The 17,313-nt window shown below is 36.5% G+C and overlaps 1 protein-coding gene across 3 annotated transcripts in view; it reads right to left on the reverse strand.

Moving 5' to 3' along the window:
- AP3B1 (adaptor related protein complex 3 subunit beta 1) overlaps window positions 1-17,313 on the reverse strand; it is a 298,620-nt gene that overhangs the window by 219,843 nt on the left and 61,464 nt on the right. For all 3 annotated transcript variants that reach the window (XM_028849534.2, XM_028849535.2, XM_028849539.2), the window contains exons 4-6: window positions 9,982-10,077; window positions 9,206-9,366; window positions 7,072-7,138 (exon numbers count right to left, since the gene is read on the reverse strand). In XM_028849534.2, coding sequence (XP_028705367.1) covers window positions 7,072-7,138; window positions 9,206-9,366; window positions 9,982-10,077 — 324 coding nt within the window. The remainder of the gene's footprint in view (window positions 1-7,071; window positions 7,139-9,205; window positions 9,367-9,981; window positions 10,078-17,313) is intronic.

Raw genomic sequence — 17,313 nt, forward strand, 5'->3', positions numbered from 1 at the left:
CCTAATCATACAGCCCAGATGATATTCCCCTTCTTATTTCAATTTTCTTGAGGCATGGAAAATGGGAAAGATCAGTCATTTATCTTCTAATAGCTGCATAATAGATCTATCACAATAAAACATCTGCACAAACTCAGGGGTGTGTTTTTTGCACATAACAGTGGGGCTTTTATGAACATTAAATCAATAACTTATAAAATTGTGTCTTACCCCTACAGTTTAGCTATAAACTACCAATCTATTCATTAAACATAATTTTGGAGCAAAAATTAAAAAGAGGAAATTTATGTCCTCAAAAATATATAAATAAATCAGTGTTTCAGCAGGCACTGACCTAATTTGTTTTCCTAAGAAACTCTGTTTTCTATTAGAAAGTTAAATGCTATCAAAAGGATTTCTTTAGGATTAACTTGAAAGGAAAAGGAAATAAATACCACTCTGCTTCTAAAGTAATGAAGAAAATAATGTCAACAACTATGGATTGCTACATTTTAAAGAAAAACAAGAGAAAGTGTTATTAATTTTAAAAATGAATTCATATGTGAACATTAGAAAAGGCTTGTAGTAAAGTAGGAAAGTGTTTAGGACATGTTGAGAAGGTAGATGAAAATGTTTGTATAAAATTTAAGAATAAACAATAAAAAATTATATAAAGAAAAATGGTAACAGTTGATTGGAGATGACAGAATATAGATCAGATGCCCCCTTTTAAGTCCACTGACTACAGTTGTAAGGTTTCTGTAATATGTTTTACCTAAATTACACTAAAATATTCTATTTTTAGGAAAAAACTATTCATATGACACATACTGGTTTTTAGTAAAAGAGAAAAGCCATTCTATTATATTTTAATATGTTTATAACTCCGCCTTTCCTTAAAATTAGAATTATGGAACTAATTTTCTTTGAGATCTCAATTGAAAAAAAATATCCTCTAGCCTAAAAGAAGCAACAGATGGTATGTCTCAAAATCAACAGAGGTTAAATGAAGAAAGTTTAATAGATCAATATCTTTCAAATGTATATGTATCAGCAGCAACACCAATGTCATCATCGTAATAATGATCCCAAAAAACTGCTGCTGGCAACAAATAAATTCCTTTTCAAAATGTGGAAATAAATTAGACCTGGTACATTTAATTGGGAGATTTTTAAAATGAAAGTGATTTTTGATCCTCTATTGATTTTAAATGCCAATGCTGACATTAAAAATTTGGTGGTGGGGGGCAGGGGAAAAATGTACCTGTCTTCCTCCAATACAGAATTACATGTGTCCAAAAAAAGGTAATAATTAAGATATGATCCACAAATAACTGTGTAGAATATTTTTAACCTTTCTACAATGGATTATAATCACACAAAAGAAAAAATTAACAGAAAACATTCTCAAAATACAGCTAATTTAAATACTGGGTAGACAAGTTAACGGTGCCTAAGTACGTCTGACTCTCCCAACCCAAATCCAAAAAAAAAAAACAAAACAAAAAACAAAGGACCAAAACCCATGCTTTAAGCCTAACTTCAAAACAGAGAATCTTTAAACCTCAAATTATATATAAGTAGAAATATAAACCCTAAATTCCAGATAACTATTTTCATGCTTGTATCACAAAACTTCTCAAAGACCTACAACAGTATAGAAAAAAAATGCCTAGAACAAGGCAAGCAGAAGTTAATGGTGGGCCTAAAAGTAAATGAAAATCAACAACGGAAAGAGAAAGAACATCCTAAGTGTGAAAATACTGGAAAAGATTCTTGGTAGATCAGAGCAGACTATAACGAAAAGACTTGAAAGAGAGGATGACTCAATGAGGCTGTGTAGAAAGGGAAAGTTTCTCGGAGAAAATTAGCTTAAAAAAAAAAAAAAGTAAGGGGAGAGCAGTCCTTTGGAAACTGTGAAATAACAGGAAAAAAGAAGTAAGAGGGGCTAGGTGCAGAGGCTCATGCCTGTAATCCCAACACTTTGCATGACCAAAGTGAGATCACTTGAGCCCAGGAGTTCATGACCAGCCTGGGCAACACAATGGGACCCTATCTTTACAAAAAAATTTTTTTAATTAGCTGGGCATGGTGGTGTATGTCTATAGTCCCATTTACTCAGGAGGCTGGGACAGGAGGATTGCTTGTGCTGGGGAGGTCGAGGCTGCAGTGAGCCATGATCACACCACTGCACTCCAGCCCTGAGTGACAGAGTAAGACCCTGCCTAAAAAAGAAAAGAAAAGAAGAGAGAAAAATTTAGGCTGCTATAAAATATATCTCAAAATAGTCTGGGAACATATACTGGTCCTATGCATGCATATCCTCCCACCAAAAGGCCATCTACAAAGAAAACATACTTTGCAATTCTAACAGAGAAGGTACTCTTGTACTAGGAATCTTGCAAGCTACCTCAAAATCAAATCACCAATCCTGTCCAAAGAAATAAAAAGATGCAAGTAATCTGTAAGTACTAAAAACAGAAAATGAAAATCAAAACAATTCAACTGGTTAAAATTACTGACAAAGAAATATAAATGATGAAACAAAAGGAAACAACACAACACTTCAAAATGAATTAAATGCCCTCAAAAGAAGCGTTTGAAAATAGGAAATATAAATATAAATTATAAATGTTTTAAAGTTATCATAAATTAACAAAAGAACTCAGGATTGAGTGACACCAGGAAAGAAATCAAGACGGCAAAAATAATCAGGCATGAAGACTAAATTGCAAGGTGTCCTTCGAATAAAATTACTGAATGAAAATTTAAAAAGGGATATTAAAGGTAGAAAAAGAACCAAAAAAATAAAAATGAGATAAAGAAAGAAGTAAAGATGTTTAGAGACACAATGGCTGGAATGTAAAACAGGCAAAGAAGATCCAATGTGCATAAAATAGGAATCCCTGAAGAAGAAAAAAAATAACAGAGTTAATATTTAAAATTATAATCTTTAAAAAAAAAAACCACTTTGCTAGAGATAATATAAATTCTGAATCTACATTCTAAAAGGACTCAATGAGTACCAAGGCAAAACAATTGACCCATATCAAGAAATCCTGAAGCACCTTGCAAAAGTACTATATTTCAAAGATAAAATCTTCAGGGCCAGGCATCTTTCTTAATGCAAACACAATGTAAGCATTTCCTTTAGCCTGAAACAAGGCAAGAATGCCCACCATCTCCACTACTATTGAATACAACTGCAGTGATGGCACTAAACAATATAATTAGACAAGAGAAATTAGAGTTCTAGGAACTGAAAAAGAGGAAGTAAAACATCTCTATTTGCAGATCTGATTCATTCTCTAATTAAAAAAAAAAAAAGAGAGAGATTTAGGCCGCTTGCTTCTGCCTCAGAGTTGGCGCTGTCATGGCCAGTCAGTCTCAGGGGATCCAGCAGCTGCTGCAGGTTGCTGAAAAGGGTGTCTGAGACCTGCAGTGAAAGAAACGGAGGCAGAAGCAGACCAAAGCAGCAGCTCAAGGTGAAATTGAATAATATTGCCTGCAAAGGCAGAAAGAGTTCAAGGCCAAGGAGGCTGCTGCCCTGGGATCCCAAGGCAGCTGCAGCACTAAAGTAGAGGAGACCCAGTAGAAGAGAACCATCCGGAAGTAGTTTAGGCAGAAGAGGGGTGAAGTCTTGGCCTTCTTCTGCGACATCTGGTAGTCCATTCCTGCTAGTGGTTAGAACAATGAAGTTAACCATAATATTAATTGTTTGGACCACTTTTAGTTACTTAATCAAAGAGAACAGAATTCAAGAACTTGTTACATGTTACTACTTGGTGTACTAATAATCATTTAAAAGCAAAGACCCTTTGTCATGCAAAAAAAAAAAAAAAACCCAAAAAAAACAAAAAACAAAAAACCCCCAAGGAGGATGAATGAGGAAATTAACTCAAACAATAGAATTCAGTAAAAAAGAATATAAAATTTATCATTCAAAAAAAATCAATAGCTTTCTTACATACCAACATAAAGAGTTCAAAGATATAAATAATTGAAGCAATTTTGATTTACCATAGCATTAAAAAAAAAAAAAAAGACTAGGCCGGGCGCGGTGGCTCAAGCCTGTAATCCCAGCACTTTGGGAGGCCGAGATGGGTGGATCACGAGGTCAGGAGATCGAGACCATGCTGGCTAACAGGGTGAAACCCCGTCTCTACTAAAAAATACAAAAAACTAGCCGGGCGAGGTGGCGGGCGCCTGTAGTCCCAGCTACTGGGGAGGCTGAGGCAGGAGAATGGCATAAACCCGGGAGGCGGAGCTTGCAGTGAGCTGAGATCCGGCCACTGCACTCCAGCCTGGGCGGCAGAGCCAGACTCTGTCTCAAAAAAAAAAAAAAAAAAAAAAAAAAAAGACTAAAGACAAAAACAACTCTAAACAAATAGTTAACTCTAATTATTAGGCCCCATGCTACTGTATACCCCACAGAGATATAGTACTAACAATTCTGAAGCATTTCTCTGCATTTCTCTGCATTCTGCATTCTGCATTCTGCATTCTGGGACTCAGTAAAAATGTAAATAGATTGTGGAAATAGAAGTCGCGGTTCTTGTTTTCTTTTTTGTTTTTCTTTTTTTTTGTAGAAACAGGGTTTCACCATGTTGCCCAGGATGGTCTCAAACTCCTGGGCTCAAGGAATCCATCCACCTTGGCCTCCCAAAGTGCTAGGATTACAGGCAAGAACCACGGTGCCTGGCCAGAGCCACATTTCTTAAAGTTGAATAGGAAGTTACAAATATAAAAAGGAAAGAGGCTAGAAGGAACTCTGTGCTATACCACCAGAATTACAGGTGTCAGTAAAAACTTTGTTTTTTTACTATAGACAGAAAAAGAAATATGTATTAATTTTTTAAAAAATAAACATATAGTATATTACACTTTAGGAAAAACGAGTGCCTCACAAAGGGTAGGCCACCAAAGCCCCCAAAGAATCTACCTATGAACACTGAGCATGAAACCACTGCATGGGGGTGGGGGAGACATTAAAAACAATACTACACACTTAATTACTGTTACCAAGAATGTAACAAATTAATTCAACAGTCATTCAACAAATATTAAATACTTGCGATGAACAAGTATTCAATATTTTTTTCTTTCTAGTGTATTTTGGAAAGAGACATTTCAATTTTACACAGATACTGTATTCTTTACATTCCTTTTTGAGTACTTATTTCTTATTTGGAATTTTTAACAACATCCTATGTGGTTGGTGTTAGGAACTGTGCTGAGGGTTTTATATACAATAGTTCTTTCTTTCAACACAAACAGTAAATTTATAAATTAAATATTACAAACCCTACAAATCTGGAGACTAAAACTCATAAAGAATTGGTACATATACTATGTGGCAGATGCTCAGACATTAAGCCAGTTCTACCTGATTCAAACGCTGCTGTTTTTACCTATGATATGCTGTATCCTGTCTGGGAAGACATGCACATATTATACAGAGTTCATTCCCAGGCCACCCAATGAATTTCTCGTAGTCTATAATGTAGCAGAAATGATGGTAAACCTCATTAAAATGAGAGATCTGCTTCTTGTAAATCTTACTGTTCTCCATGGTACGTAGTCAATCTCTTGCACTTATAATAGAAAAAAAACTAAGTATTTTTTTAAATTATTAAAATCAAGTTAACCATAATATTAATAATATTGACTTCATATCTGGCAGATAGCATGCCTGTCATACAGAAGACAAAAAGGAATCAAATTGCTTTTCTCTGTTTTCATTTATAATCAATCTATATTTGGTTACCTCCTACGTTATGCCAACTATGCATAGAAGAAATGCAATAATGATTTCTGGTATACTACAGACTAACAGATATTTACTAAATGGTCTAGGAAAGAAACTAGAAGTATAATCTCCAAGTGTAAGACAATATTTTCAAAAATATATAGTGAAAAAAATCATGAAAAGAATTAAAATGTTCACTAGAACATATTCACTTAATCTAAGAAAAAGCTGTAAAGGAGAAATGAGGAACAAAAAGGTATGAAACATATAAAAGCAAGTAAAATGAGAGCTTCAAATTCAACTATATTAATAACAACATTAAGTGTGAATGGATTAAACATTCCAGTTACAGGCACACATTGGCAGATCAGATAAAAAGACAAGAGCCAACTACGCGCTGTCTATGGAGACATACATTAGACGCAAAAATATAAACAGGCTGAAAGTAAAAGGATGGAAAAGGATATATAATGGAAACAGAAACCATAAAAAAGCTAGAATAGCAGGCAAAACAGACATTAAAACAAAAACTGTTACTAGAGATGAGGAACATTTTACAATGACAAAAGGAAGATTAAAAAAATTATAAACATATATGCACCAAACATCCAAGCTCCTAAATAGATGAAGTAAACACTGACAGAATTAAAGAGACTTCAATACCCTATTTTCAATAATGAATAGAACAAGTAGGCATAAGATCAGCAAAGTAGAAGATTTGAACAACACTAAAAAAGAGATGTCTGATAAAACAGATGTCTATAGAACACTCCACTCAACAACAGCAGAATACACATTCTAATCAAATGTTTATTGAACATCCAGGATAGATCAAATGCTAAGCCATAAAGCAATAGCTACAGCTACATGGGGCTAGTGCCCACTATATTAGATAGCTGCTATGCATAGATAGCACATACTCCCTGTGATAGCATCCTAAGATGACCTGGAATCCTTTTCCCCAGTAGTTTCAAAACATAAAAAGTGGGTACAAAAGCCCCATCTAAGATACTAATACACTAGAAACTCACACCCCCCATGAGTCACCTCTGTTCCTTGATCTTACCATGTTAACCACTTAGCCACAGGTTAAACAAAAATATTTTTTTCCCAACTTGCCTTTTTTCAGATTCTGATGAAGAAACACTTAATGATCTAAAATTCCAAATGCAATCTTTCTCATTACATGAAAATTTTTGTTCTTCAAAAATAGGCCTGTGTGCCATTAATATTTATATCATTTTGAAATCAATAAATATAACTATATAAAATATATAATGGTAAATGATACTACGTAAATAAAGCACATTTTTACTTCAAAGACACAAAAAGACATTACTTACTGTGCTTTTATCTTTCAGAAGTTTTTCAATTACTTCAATTAACATTTCCTTCTGCTCTGGATCAAGGCTAAAAAATATAAAAAGAACTTATATTAATTTTTTCCCTTTAATTCTAGCTTTAAAAAAACTCACCAATTCAAGGATGTTGAGAAACTTTTAAAGAGGGAAAGGAGAGCAAGAATTATTATAAGTTAGAAATAAAGAAAAAACAACGTAAAATGGGATGGTTTTTCTCATGAATGTGTCCTAATCTTTCCCTCTAATATTGTTCATATGAACTAAACCAGATATCAATGGTTTAGTTAAGAAAGTACTGAAAGAATAAGTTCACTTCTAAAAGAGTTGGAAACTTTCAAGAAAGTAACTAAGTAGATAAAACCACAAACTCTTTTTTCAAATGGGAGGAAAAAAATAACAAGACAGCAGTCATTATTTTACTATGGATACATACTTGCCAAAAACAAATATGGAGAATTTCCAAATAAGAATTTTATATAATACTAGTTCACTGATAGAGACATGCATATCTGCCAACTAAAACTAAGAAAAATAAGAGGTAGTAATAAGATTAAAACATTTGAGATAGAATACTAACAGACCATAAGCTCAAGGCAAGGAGAGGCAAGCATTGAGGCTGAAATATACTGAAGCCCAGTGATAGGACTTCTAAATCATTACAGTGAGCATGCATCTTATCCCATAAGTTTATAAGGAGAAAAGGTGAGTGAGAAGCATGATAAAACTTTGTCTGAGGCCGGGCGCGGTGGCTCAAGCCTGTAATCCCAGCACTTTGGGAGGCCGAGACGGGCGGATCACGAGGTCAGGAGATCAAGACCATCCTGGCTAACACAGTGAAACCCCGTCTCTACTAAAAAATACAAAAAACTAGCCGGGCGCGGTGGCGGGCGCCTGTAGTCCCACCTACTCGGGAGGCTGAGGCAGGAGAATGGCGGGAACCCGGGAGGCGGAGCTTGCAGTGAGCTGAGATCCGGCCACTGCACTTCAGCCTGGGCGGCAGAGCGAGACTCCGTCTCAAAAAAAAAAAAAAAAAAAAAACAACTTTGTCTGACAGTTAACACAGGAAAAAAAGTTTTCACTTTTTACAAACACATATATTTATTATTAAGCATTATAATTATCTGGACAAACTTTTTAATTCTTTCAAATTTCAGCTTAAGTCTTCCTTCTCAAAGCAGTATTTCACTACCACACCCATCTCATTACATCTTTACTTTCTGGTAACAAAATATGATAGGTCCCTGTCCTATCAAAGACATTGCTAGTGTACCTTTGTATATACATATGTATCAAGTGCTAATATCTTATTCAGTTATAGATTGCCTTTAATTATGGCATGTCTTTGATTTTCTTCCGCAAATACATGATATGCTATTCATAAGTAAGTGCCACATCCTCTACTGTTTTCATACATCTAAATACACCTAGCATGATACTGTGAATACAACATCAGAAACAGAAGAGAGTCTCAAAAAGCTTGAGGAATAAATGACAGCCGAAAATAATACCAAATTGTTGTAGATAATTCTATTTGGACAGTAAATTTTCCACAGAGATCACGGCATTGTGCAATATTGCATAACATTTCTAAAATATCACACAGATATGGTATAGCACTATATTTCAAATCACTACACTTTTTTAAATTACTTAATAAAATAGCTCTGGAAAAGAATTAGACAAGGAAGGGAGCAGCAGGAACAACAATAGAAGGGAAAACAAATATAAGTGAGTTGAGAGGATCACACGCTTAAGATTCTACCGTAAACAGGAAAAACAAAATCTCAATTTTCTAATAATACAAGCATATGTGTACATGAGATAGACTATACAGATGAGAATTCAAATTCTGATTATTCTTAAGTTGTAAAATCTATAAATTATCACAGGCTCTAACAGCCTCACAAATAAAAACCTGCATAGCATCTCTACAGCCAAAACAAAATTAAAGATGTGTAAGGAACGTTTGCAGCCGGGAAAATACCATCATACGGTCACTGGATTTACTTAGTATAAGAATGGGCTAGCTAAAAGAGCTACTAAAATAAGCCTCTGTGGTCTACAACATTCCATGTAACATTAGAGATCCTTTGTATATTGTTAACAATGCACCTACCTGTATAATTTTTGTATTGCATGGGCTGCATTCTTCCTAACATATGGTGATAAGTCAGCAGAAGCTTCCTTAATAGCAAGCATCATGATAGGTACAATAATTGGCACTCTAATACTTGACAGAACTCTCAAAGCACTTGCACGAATTAGTTGGTTTGGGTCCTAAAAACAGTGCAAAAATATTCACCAAATTTTCAACTTTACAATATTTCAAAGACATCTTTAAGATGTAGTTAATAGGTGCTTAAAGGGTGTTATAGAACAATAGCAAAAGAAAGCTACTTAATTTAAAATGAACAACTAGTATATGGGAAGGGGAAAAAGAGACAGAAATAAATAAATGTTTACTTCTTTAATAATGTTTTAAATAAAAGTAATAGTTATAATTCTCGTTGGTCATTTATTACTAAATATGCTGGGTTTTTATACTTAAATAATAATAAAATGCTGCAGGTCATCAATTTCATGTTTAAAAATGTCTGATAACCCCCTTCGCACACTTTCAAAAACTAGTATAATGATAAACAGTTCTTTGAAGCATGAAAATAATTATATTGAATATAAACAAACATACAGAAGCTGCAACATATACAGCAAGGTTTCAGTTGGTTGTATAAATTATTTTCTAAGTGTATTGAGTAGGCACTATAGGAGGCCTTTAACTCTTTCAAGACACTACTGTGCTATTTAGTGGATTATTGCTCCACTTCTTTAAATGACACACTTTCAACTCTGCAGAAACCTTGTAGCTATTTGCCTACCCACTCCATTATTTACCTTCAGAGCTCGCTGAAAAGTGCTTATGGACAGGAGGGCAAGATCCTGCTGTTCTTCAGCATATCGAACCAGGTAAACATATACCAACTTCTTGATCTGTTAAAAAACAATCATTTATTTGTAGCCAGAGTGAAAATTTAAAACTCAGTATTTGCTATACCAAAATCCATGCTCAGTTTTTCTCACGTAAATAACTGAATCTGGTCACATCTTAGATTGTAAAATAAAAATAATATTTTGTGGGATAATAAGTAGCAACAGAAAAAGTCTTTAAAGTAATCATTTTAACAGTCCAGTCCACAATAGCAATAGCCTATAAAAGTGCCCCTTCCTCTTGAAGGGAATAAAAAATCCCTCAGCAGATCTCCTATAAGAATATTAACTAGGCCGGGTGCGGTGGCTCAAGCCTGTAATCCCAGCACTTTGGGAGGCCGAGACGGGCGGATCACGAGGTCAGGAGATCGAGACCATCCTGGCTAACACGGTGAAACCCCGTCTCTACTAAAAAATACAAAAAACTAGCCAGGTGAGGTGGCGGGCGCCTGTAGTCCCAGCTGCTCGGGAGGCTGAGGCAGGAGAATGGTGTAAACCCGGGAGGCGGAGCTTGCAGTGAGCTGAGATCTGGCCACTGCACCCCCAGCCTGGGCGACAGAGCGAGATTCCGTCTCAAAAAAAAAAAAAAAGAATATTAACTAAATTGTATAAATATTTTCAAAATGAGGGATGAAAATAAAAGAAAGAAGCTAGGCATGGTGTGCACGCTTGTAGTCCCAGCTATGCAGGAGGCCGAGGCAGGAGGATCACTTGAGCCCAGGACTTAGAGGCCATCCTGGGCAACATAGAGAGACCCTAGCTCTTTAAAAAATAATAAGAAAGAATTTAGGCCCCGACCACTAACTATATGTTACGGGAACTTGTTTCCTCATCTGTTAAAAGAGTCCAGAGCCCTAACTCTGATTTTTATGTTAATACTCACATTTCAACATGCATTACATGATATTTTCAGTCCAGTAAGAATAATGTGTGACTATTAATACCAATTTAACGTAATAAAAATTCAGAAATATTGGATGTGTTCTGAAAACAGTTTTTTGGTTTTTTTTTTTTTCTGAGACACTGTCTTGCTTTGTCGCACAGGGTACAGTGCAATAGCACAATCACGGCTCACTGCAGCCTGAACCTCCTGGCCTCATGCCATCCTCCCACCTCAGCCTCTCCAGTAACTGGAACTACAGGGTTGCATCACCACACCCAGATTTTTTTTTAGTATTTTATAGAGACAGGGTCTCCCTGTGTTGCCTACCCAGGCTGGTCTCGAACTCCTGGGTTTAACTGGTCCTCCCACCTCAGCCTCTCAAAGCACAGGGGTTACAGGCATGAGCCATTGTGCCCAGTCTTGAAAACAATTTTTACAGGCAATTTAATCACTGAGTTTACACAAAATTATGAACAGAAAAAAACAAAAACTAGAATTTGAGTTGAAATGTATCCATTGTTTCCTTCTAGCACTATTTATAACCTGTATCTACCTTCTCAAATATCTTCACATCCCTGATTATCCTTCAAAGATACCAGCATAGTATATACCTAAAAGGTATGTACTTAGCCAGGCACAGTGGCTCACGCCTGTAATCCCAGCACTTTGGGACGCTGAGGCAGGCAGACTGCCTGAGTCCAGGACTTCAAGACCAGCCTGGGCAACATGGTGAAATCCCATCTCTAGTTAAAAAAAAAAAAAAATTAGCCAGGCATGGTGGCATGTGCCTGTAGTCCCAGATACTTGGGAGGCTGAGATGGAAGAGTCACCTGAGCCCGGGAGGTCAAAGCTACAGTGAGGCAGGATTGTGCCACTGCACTCCAGCCTGGGCGACTAGACAGAGACTCTGTCTCAAAAATTTTAAAAATTAAAAAAAAAAATTTTTTTTTTAATTTATATACTCAAAGAACACAGGAAATGAGGAAAAAAGTTGGCGATCGCTGGAATTGGTGCTGGAAATATAAAAACAGTACTATACTGGATCGTATTTCGAGTCATACTGATCAATCTGGACTACTTTAGAGACAACTGTCATGACCTTCCTTCCTTGTACCCTAATTTCTCATGAAACATAACAGCTTTAAGTTCCTCTGCCATCCTGTTTGCTCCTTCCTAAACTCACTCCAATTTTTTTCAGCGTGGCACTATAAACTGCAAATAAAGTCTAAACAGAGCGAACTAGACAAGAACTTGCTCCAGATGAGGTACTTCCACCGATACAACTAATTCTTCATTAAAACCATACACCTTTTCCAAATGTACTGCTGACCAAATCAAAATCAAACTATCCTCATGGAATTTTTTAAAAATTCCTTTAAATGAAAGGCAAAATCTTCCATTTATCTAAAGAAATTGTCAACGATTTAGATTCAACGCATCTTGGCACCCTGTTAAGATAATTTGATATGATAATTTCATAATCCAACCTATTTCTCAATTCATAAGTACAAATGAAAACTTAATGAGAAAACAAACTTTGTACATCTTCATCGTTGATAAAAATGTTAAACACAACCATTTTAAGTTTATATCAATCCATTCATCTATACTATATGGACTGAGTTATAAAGGAAATGAAAATCTTTTTGCCAATTACTCTTCAATGTTGAATGGCTCCACAAAACCTTAAAACAAAATCTAAAGCTCTTAACCTAGTACTCAATACAGTTTATAATCTGTTCGAAACCTCCTTTTATAGTCAAACAGAAACAGCCCCAAATATAACTTGCACTTTTCTCTCAATCTCCACTCAGGTTATCCTAAGTTATCCCGCGTCCCCAGGTTCCACTTACTAAAATCTTCCACGAGAGCAAAAATTAAACAATAAAGAGTCCTAGTAGACGAACAGTAAACAAATGACAGTTCATCCATGTAACACTATACTATTCATCCACTATACAAAATTAAATAAATCTGTAGGACATTGAAAATATGTCCTTGTGGCCAGGCACGGTGGATCACACCTGTAATCCCAGCACTTTGGGAGGCTGAGATGTGTGGATCACCTGAGGTCAGGAGTTGGAGGCCAGCATGGCCAACATGGTGAAACCCCATCTCTACTAAAAATACAAAAAACTTAGCTGGGCATACTGGCCCATGCCTGTAATCCCAGCTACTCGGAAGGCCGAGGCAGGAGAATCATTGGAACCCGGGAGGCGGAGGTTGCAGCAAGCCAAGATCACGCCACTGCACCCCAGCCTGGGTGACAAAGCAAGGCACCATCTGAAAAAAAGAAAAGGAAAGAAAGGAAAATACATCCTTGAAAAAGGCTTTTTTTTTTTTTAAAGACAGAGTCTCGCTCTGTCACCAAGGCTGGAGTACAGTGGCGCAATCTCAGGGCTCACCGCAACCTCCGCCTCCCAGGTTCAAGCAATTCGCAATTCTCCTGCCTCAGCTTCCCGAGTAGCTGGGATTACAGGCACGCACCAACACGCCCAGCTAACTTTTGTATTCTTAGTAGAGATGGGGTTTCAACAATTTGGCCAGGCTGGTCTTGAACTCCTGACCTCAGGTGATCCACCTGCCTCAGCCTCCCAAAGTGCTGGGATTATAGGTGTGAGCCACCGCACCTGGCCTAAAATTTTTTAAAGGTGTAAAACAGTATGCATTGTATGATCTCACTTCTGTATTAAAAAAAATAGATGCCCACATACTGTATTTTATGCAGTCTAAGATAGACCACCAGTTGTAAAACATACCATTATGTTATGGGCCACAAAGGAAAGAACAACAACAAACGAACAGAAAACACCACCTATCGTAATCACCACCAGTTGTTAAGTTAAATCCCAACTGCAGAAACTTTAAAATAGCAAACATATGTCTTAGAATGGACATAATATAGTAATAATAGCAAATCCTTATATGTAGCATTAACTACATGTCAGACACTGTTCTAAATGTCTTACTTAAATTAACTCATTTTATCCTCACAACTCAACAAACAAGTATTTATTCTTACTTTACAGATAAGAAAATGAAACACAGACAGGGTAAGCAAGTTGACCAAAGTACTGTATCTATTAAATAGAAGAGCTAAGATTCAAGCCAAGTAAGCACAAAATTCAGAAATCTATACAATAAAATGTTAATAGTCACTATCTCTGTGCGATGGTATTAACCAGTGACTTTCACTCTTTACATCTTTCCATACTATGTTAAAAGGAATATTAATTACTTTGGGTTCAGATAAAATAATATAGGTATTTCACAACAGGGGTGAATCTCATCTTTCCAGATGGCCTTCAAAACAAAATAATAGTGCTGTGATTCTTATAATACTTTAAATTCTTTAATTATAAAAAAATTTCAAATTGGTAATATTTTTAAGTTCCCACATTCCTCAGAGAGACGCATTTTTCTGTAGCCTTGGCAACATGTAGCCACAACTGTTTTAAACCTGTTCAACAGAGCAATAAAAAGGCACCTGAATGAACAAGTTTTCTCAAGTCAACCAATCTGTGACAGCCTCTTGCTTGTGAAAGTTAGCCAGTCAGGAACAACTGCACTCCCATACACCCACCTCTGAGTGCCAATCAATCAAGAGCAGTCTCACCCACATGACCACACATCTACAGATGATATCAAACCACTTAGGACCCTGAAAGTCCATGAATCCCTGAAGACTGTCCTTCCCAATAATCCACAATAATATCAGCCATCTCTATGTCCAGAGAAACTGTGCCTAAAAAGCATAGTTGTCCCTTGCTATAGTAAGCAATAGTCTTGTTTCAGATATCATCCTTCAAAACAACCTACTGAAAAGTTCCAAGACTAGTTCACTGAGGCCTCATATAGCCTTCATTTATGTTTTATTCTGTCTTTTTTTTTTTTTCAGACAGAGTCTTGTTCTGTCTCCTAGGCTGGAGTGCAGTGGCACGATCTCAGCTCACTGCATCCTCTGCCTCCTGGGTTCAAACGATTTTCCTGCCTCAGCCTCCCGAGTAGCTGGGACCACAGGTGCACGCCACCACGCCCAGCTAATTTTTGTATTTTTAGTAGAGACGGGGTTTTGCCATGCTGGTCAGACTGCTCATGAACTCCTGATCTCAAGTGATCCACCCGCCTTGGCCTCCCAAAGTGCTGGGATTACTGGCGTGAGCCACCACACCCAGCAGCTTTCATCTATGTTTTTCAATTGCTAACATTACAATTACAAAATTCAGGAAATGTAACATCAATGCAATCCTATTATCTAATAAATAATCCCTATTTAGAATTTCTCAATAACATCCTATATTTATAGTATTTTTCCTGATCTGGGATCATGCATCATATTTAAGTTTTCATGTCTCCTCAGTCTTCTTTCACCTGGGAAAGTTCCTCAGCCTTCGTTTTTTTTTTTTCTTTTTCTTTTTCTTTTCTTTTTGAGACGGCGTTTTGCTCTTGTTGCCCAGGCTGGAGTGCAATGGTGTGATCTCAGCTCACCGCAACCTCCGCCTCCTGGGTTCAAGCGATTGTCCTGTCTCAGTCTCCCGAGTAGCTGGGATTACAGGCGCATGCCACCACGCCCGGCTAATTTTTGTATTTTTAGTAGAGATGGGGTTTCAACATATTGGTCAGGCTGGTCTTTAACTCCTGACCTCAGATGATCCACCCACCTCGGCCTCCCAAAGTGCTGGGATTACAGGCCCAGCATAGCCTTTCTTTTCTAAAAGTATCCTTGTCATTCTGGCTAGTATTAACATTAATTAGGAAATACAGAATATGAAAGGAAAACTGCCTGCGATAGCTTTTGTTCTTCACCTCAATCTGCTGTAACTTTCCAGCCAGAATTTAAATGTGAGGCCCTACATCTACATTACATTACTCGTTTAATTCTCATACCTATCCTAGGTACAATTATCCCCCTCTCAAAGATGAGGAAAGTAAGGCTCAGAGGTTTATATAACTTGCCCAAAGTCACAGAGCTAGCAAGTGGCAGAATCAGGATGCAAACAGGCATGTTCCTAACTACTACATGTTGTGGCCTATGACGGCAGTCCTCAGGTATTTCTATTAAGGTACCCCAACAAAAGAGGAGACAACTCTTCCCCAAAGAGCATCTGAAAACCTAGTGAAAATTAAACCATTTAAGAATAAAATGTCCTTAATAGAGGCTCTTACCTTTTAAGGCAGGAAAAAAATCATATTTTATTATAATATATACATTTATAAAAGAAGAATGCTTTAAATCACTGTTTTTTTAACCCCAATTGCACATCTTCTCATTTGAAAACAACATCATTGTAGTATTATTATAAAAAAAATCCAACAAGAAATTTACAACTGTAGTAAAAGGTGGTAATGACTTCATTCCATAGATCCCCATCTCTATTATCAATGTACTTTCCATCTATATTCACAAGTAGACTCTTTACACTTTCTTGGTTTAAATTAGTGCTTCTCAATCTTCAGAATTTTTCAAACCCAAAATACACATATTTGTGAAACACTGTTCCTTTAAATGATGACTTGGAACCAAGTGATGTTACACAAGAATACAAAAAATTGGTTCCAAAAATAGATGATACTAGTTTATAAGATGGAAACCAAATGATTCAAACTATAATGTTTCAGATTATATTTAAGTGTAAATATAAGTTTTTAAAATTCTTAGATCACAGTTTTAGAAGCACTTCTCTATTTGAGGATAGGATAGATAACTTTTTCCTCAACTAGATTTAAAGTTCCTAAGAATACAGCAATGGTAGAAAGCAATTAACACATGGTTGACTGATTAACAGCAGTCAATATATCAAATATATATCAATGTATCAGCAGTTGATTGACTGATTGATTAACAACACTTTCAATATATCAAATCAACACATAATATGTATTTAACTAAGTAATTTCTCCCATCTGCCTGGGAGTGAACATGAGACTATTTAGTACAACAACCATTCCTTATTCACCTGCATATTACAAGGACCTATCACATTGCTTGGCATACAGTAAAAGATCAGTACTTATCAGCTGGATCACATTCCAGACCAACTGTAGACTGAAAAAAATTAAGACATTAGAGTACTCTATCTAGGATCTAACTTCCCACACCAGTGGGTATAATTCATTGAACAGCAAAGTATAGAAAGACACCAACATACTATGAGGAAAACAACAGGCATTGGAAAGAGTCCCTCCAAAGCCTTTAACTTGTTAGTTTGGTTGTTTTTTTGGTGTATGTGGGTGTGTGGGGAGGGGTGTGTGTGTGTTTGTCAGTGGGTGGGGGTGGCGGTGTGGGTGTGTGTTTAAAGAGAGATAGGGTCTCACTCTGTTGCCCAGGCTGGCCTCAAACTCCTGGGCTCAAGAGA

Source organism: Macaca mulatta, chromosome 6, assembly GCF_049350105.2.
Source record: "Macaca mulatta isolate MMU2019108-1 chromosome 6, T2T-MMU8v2.0, whole genome shotgun sequence".
Lineage (NCBI taxonomy): Eukaryota > Metazoa > Chordata > Mammalia > Primates > Cercopithecidae > Macaca > Macaca mulatta.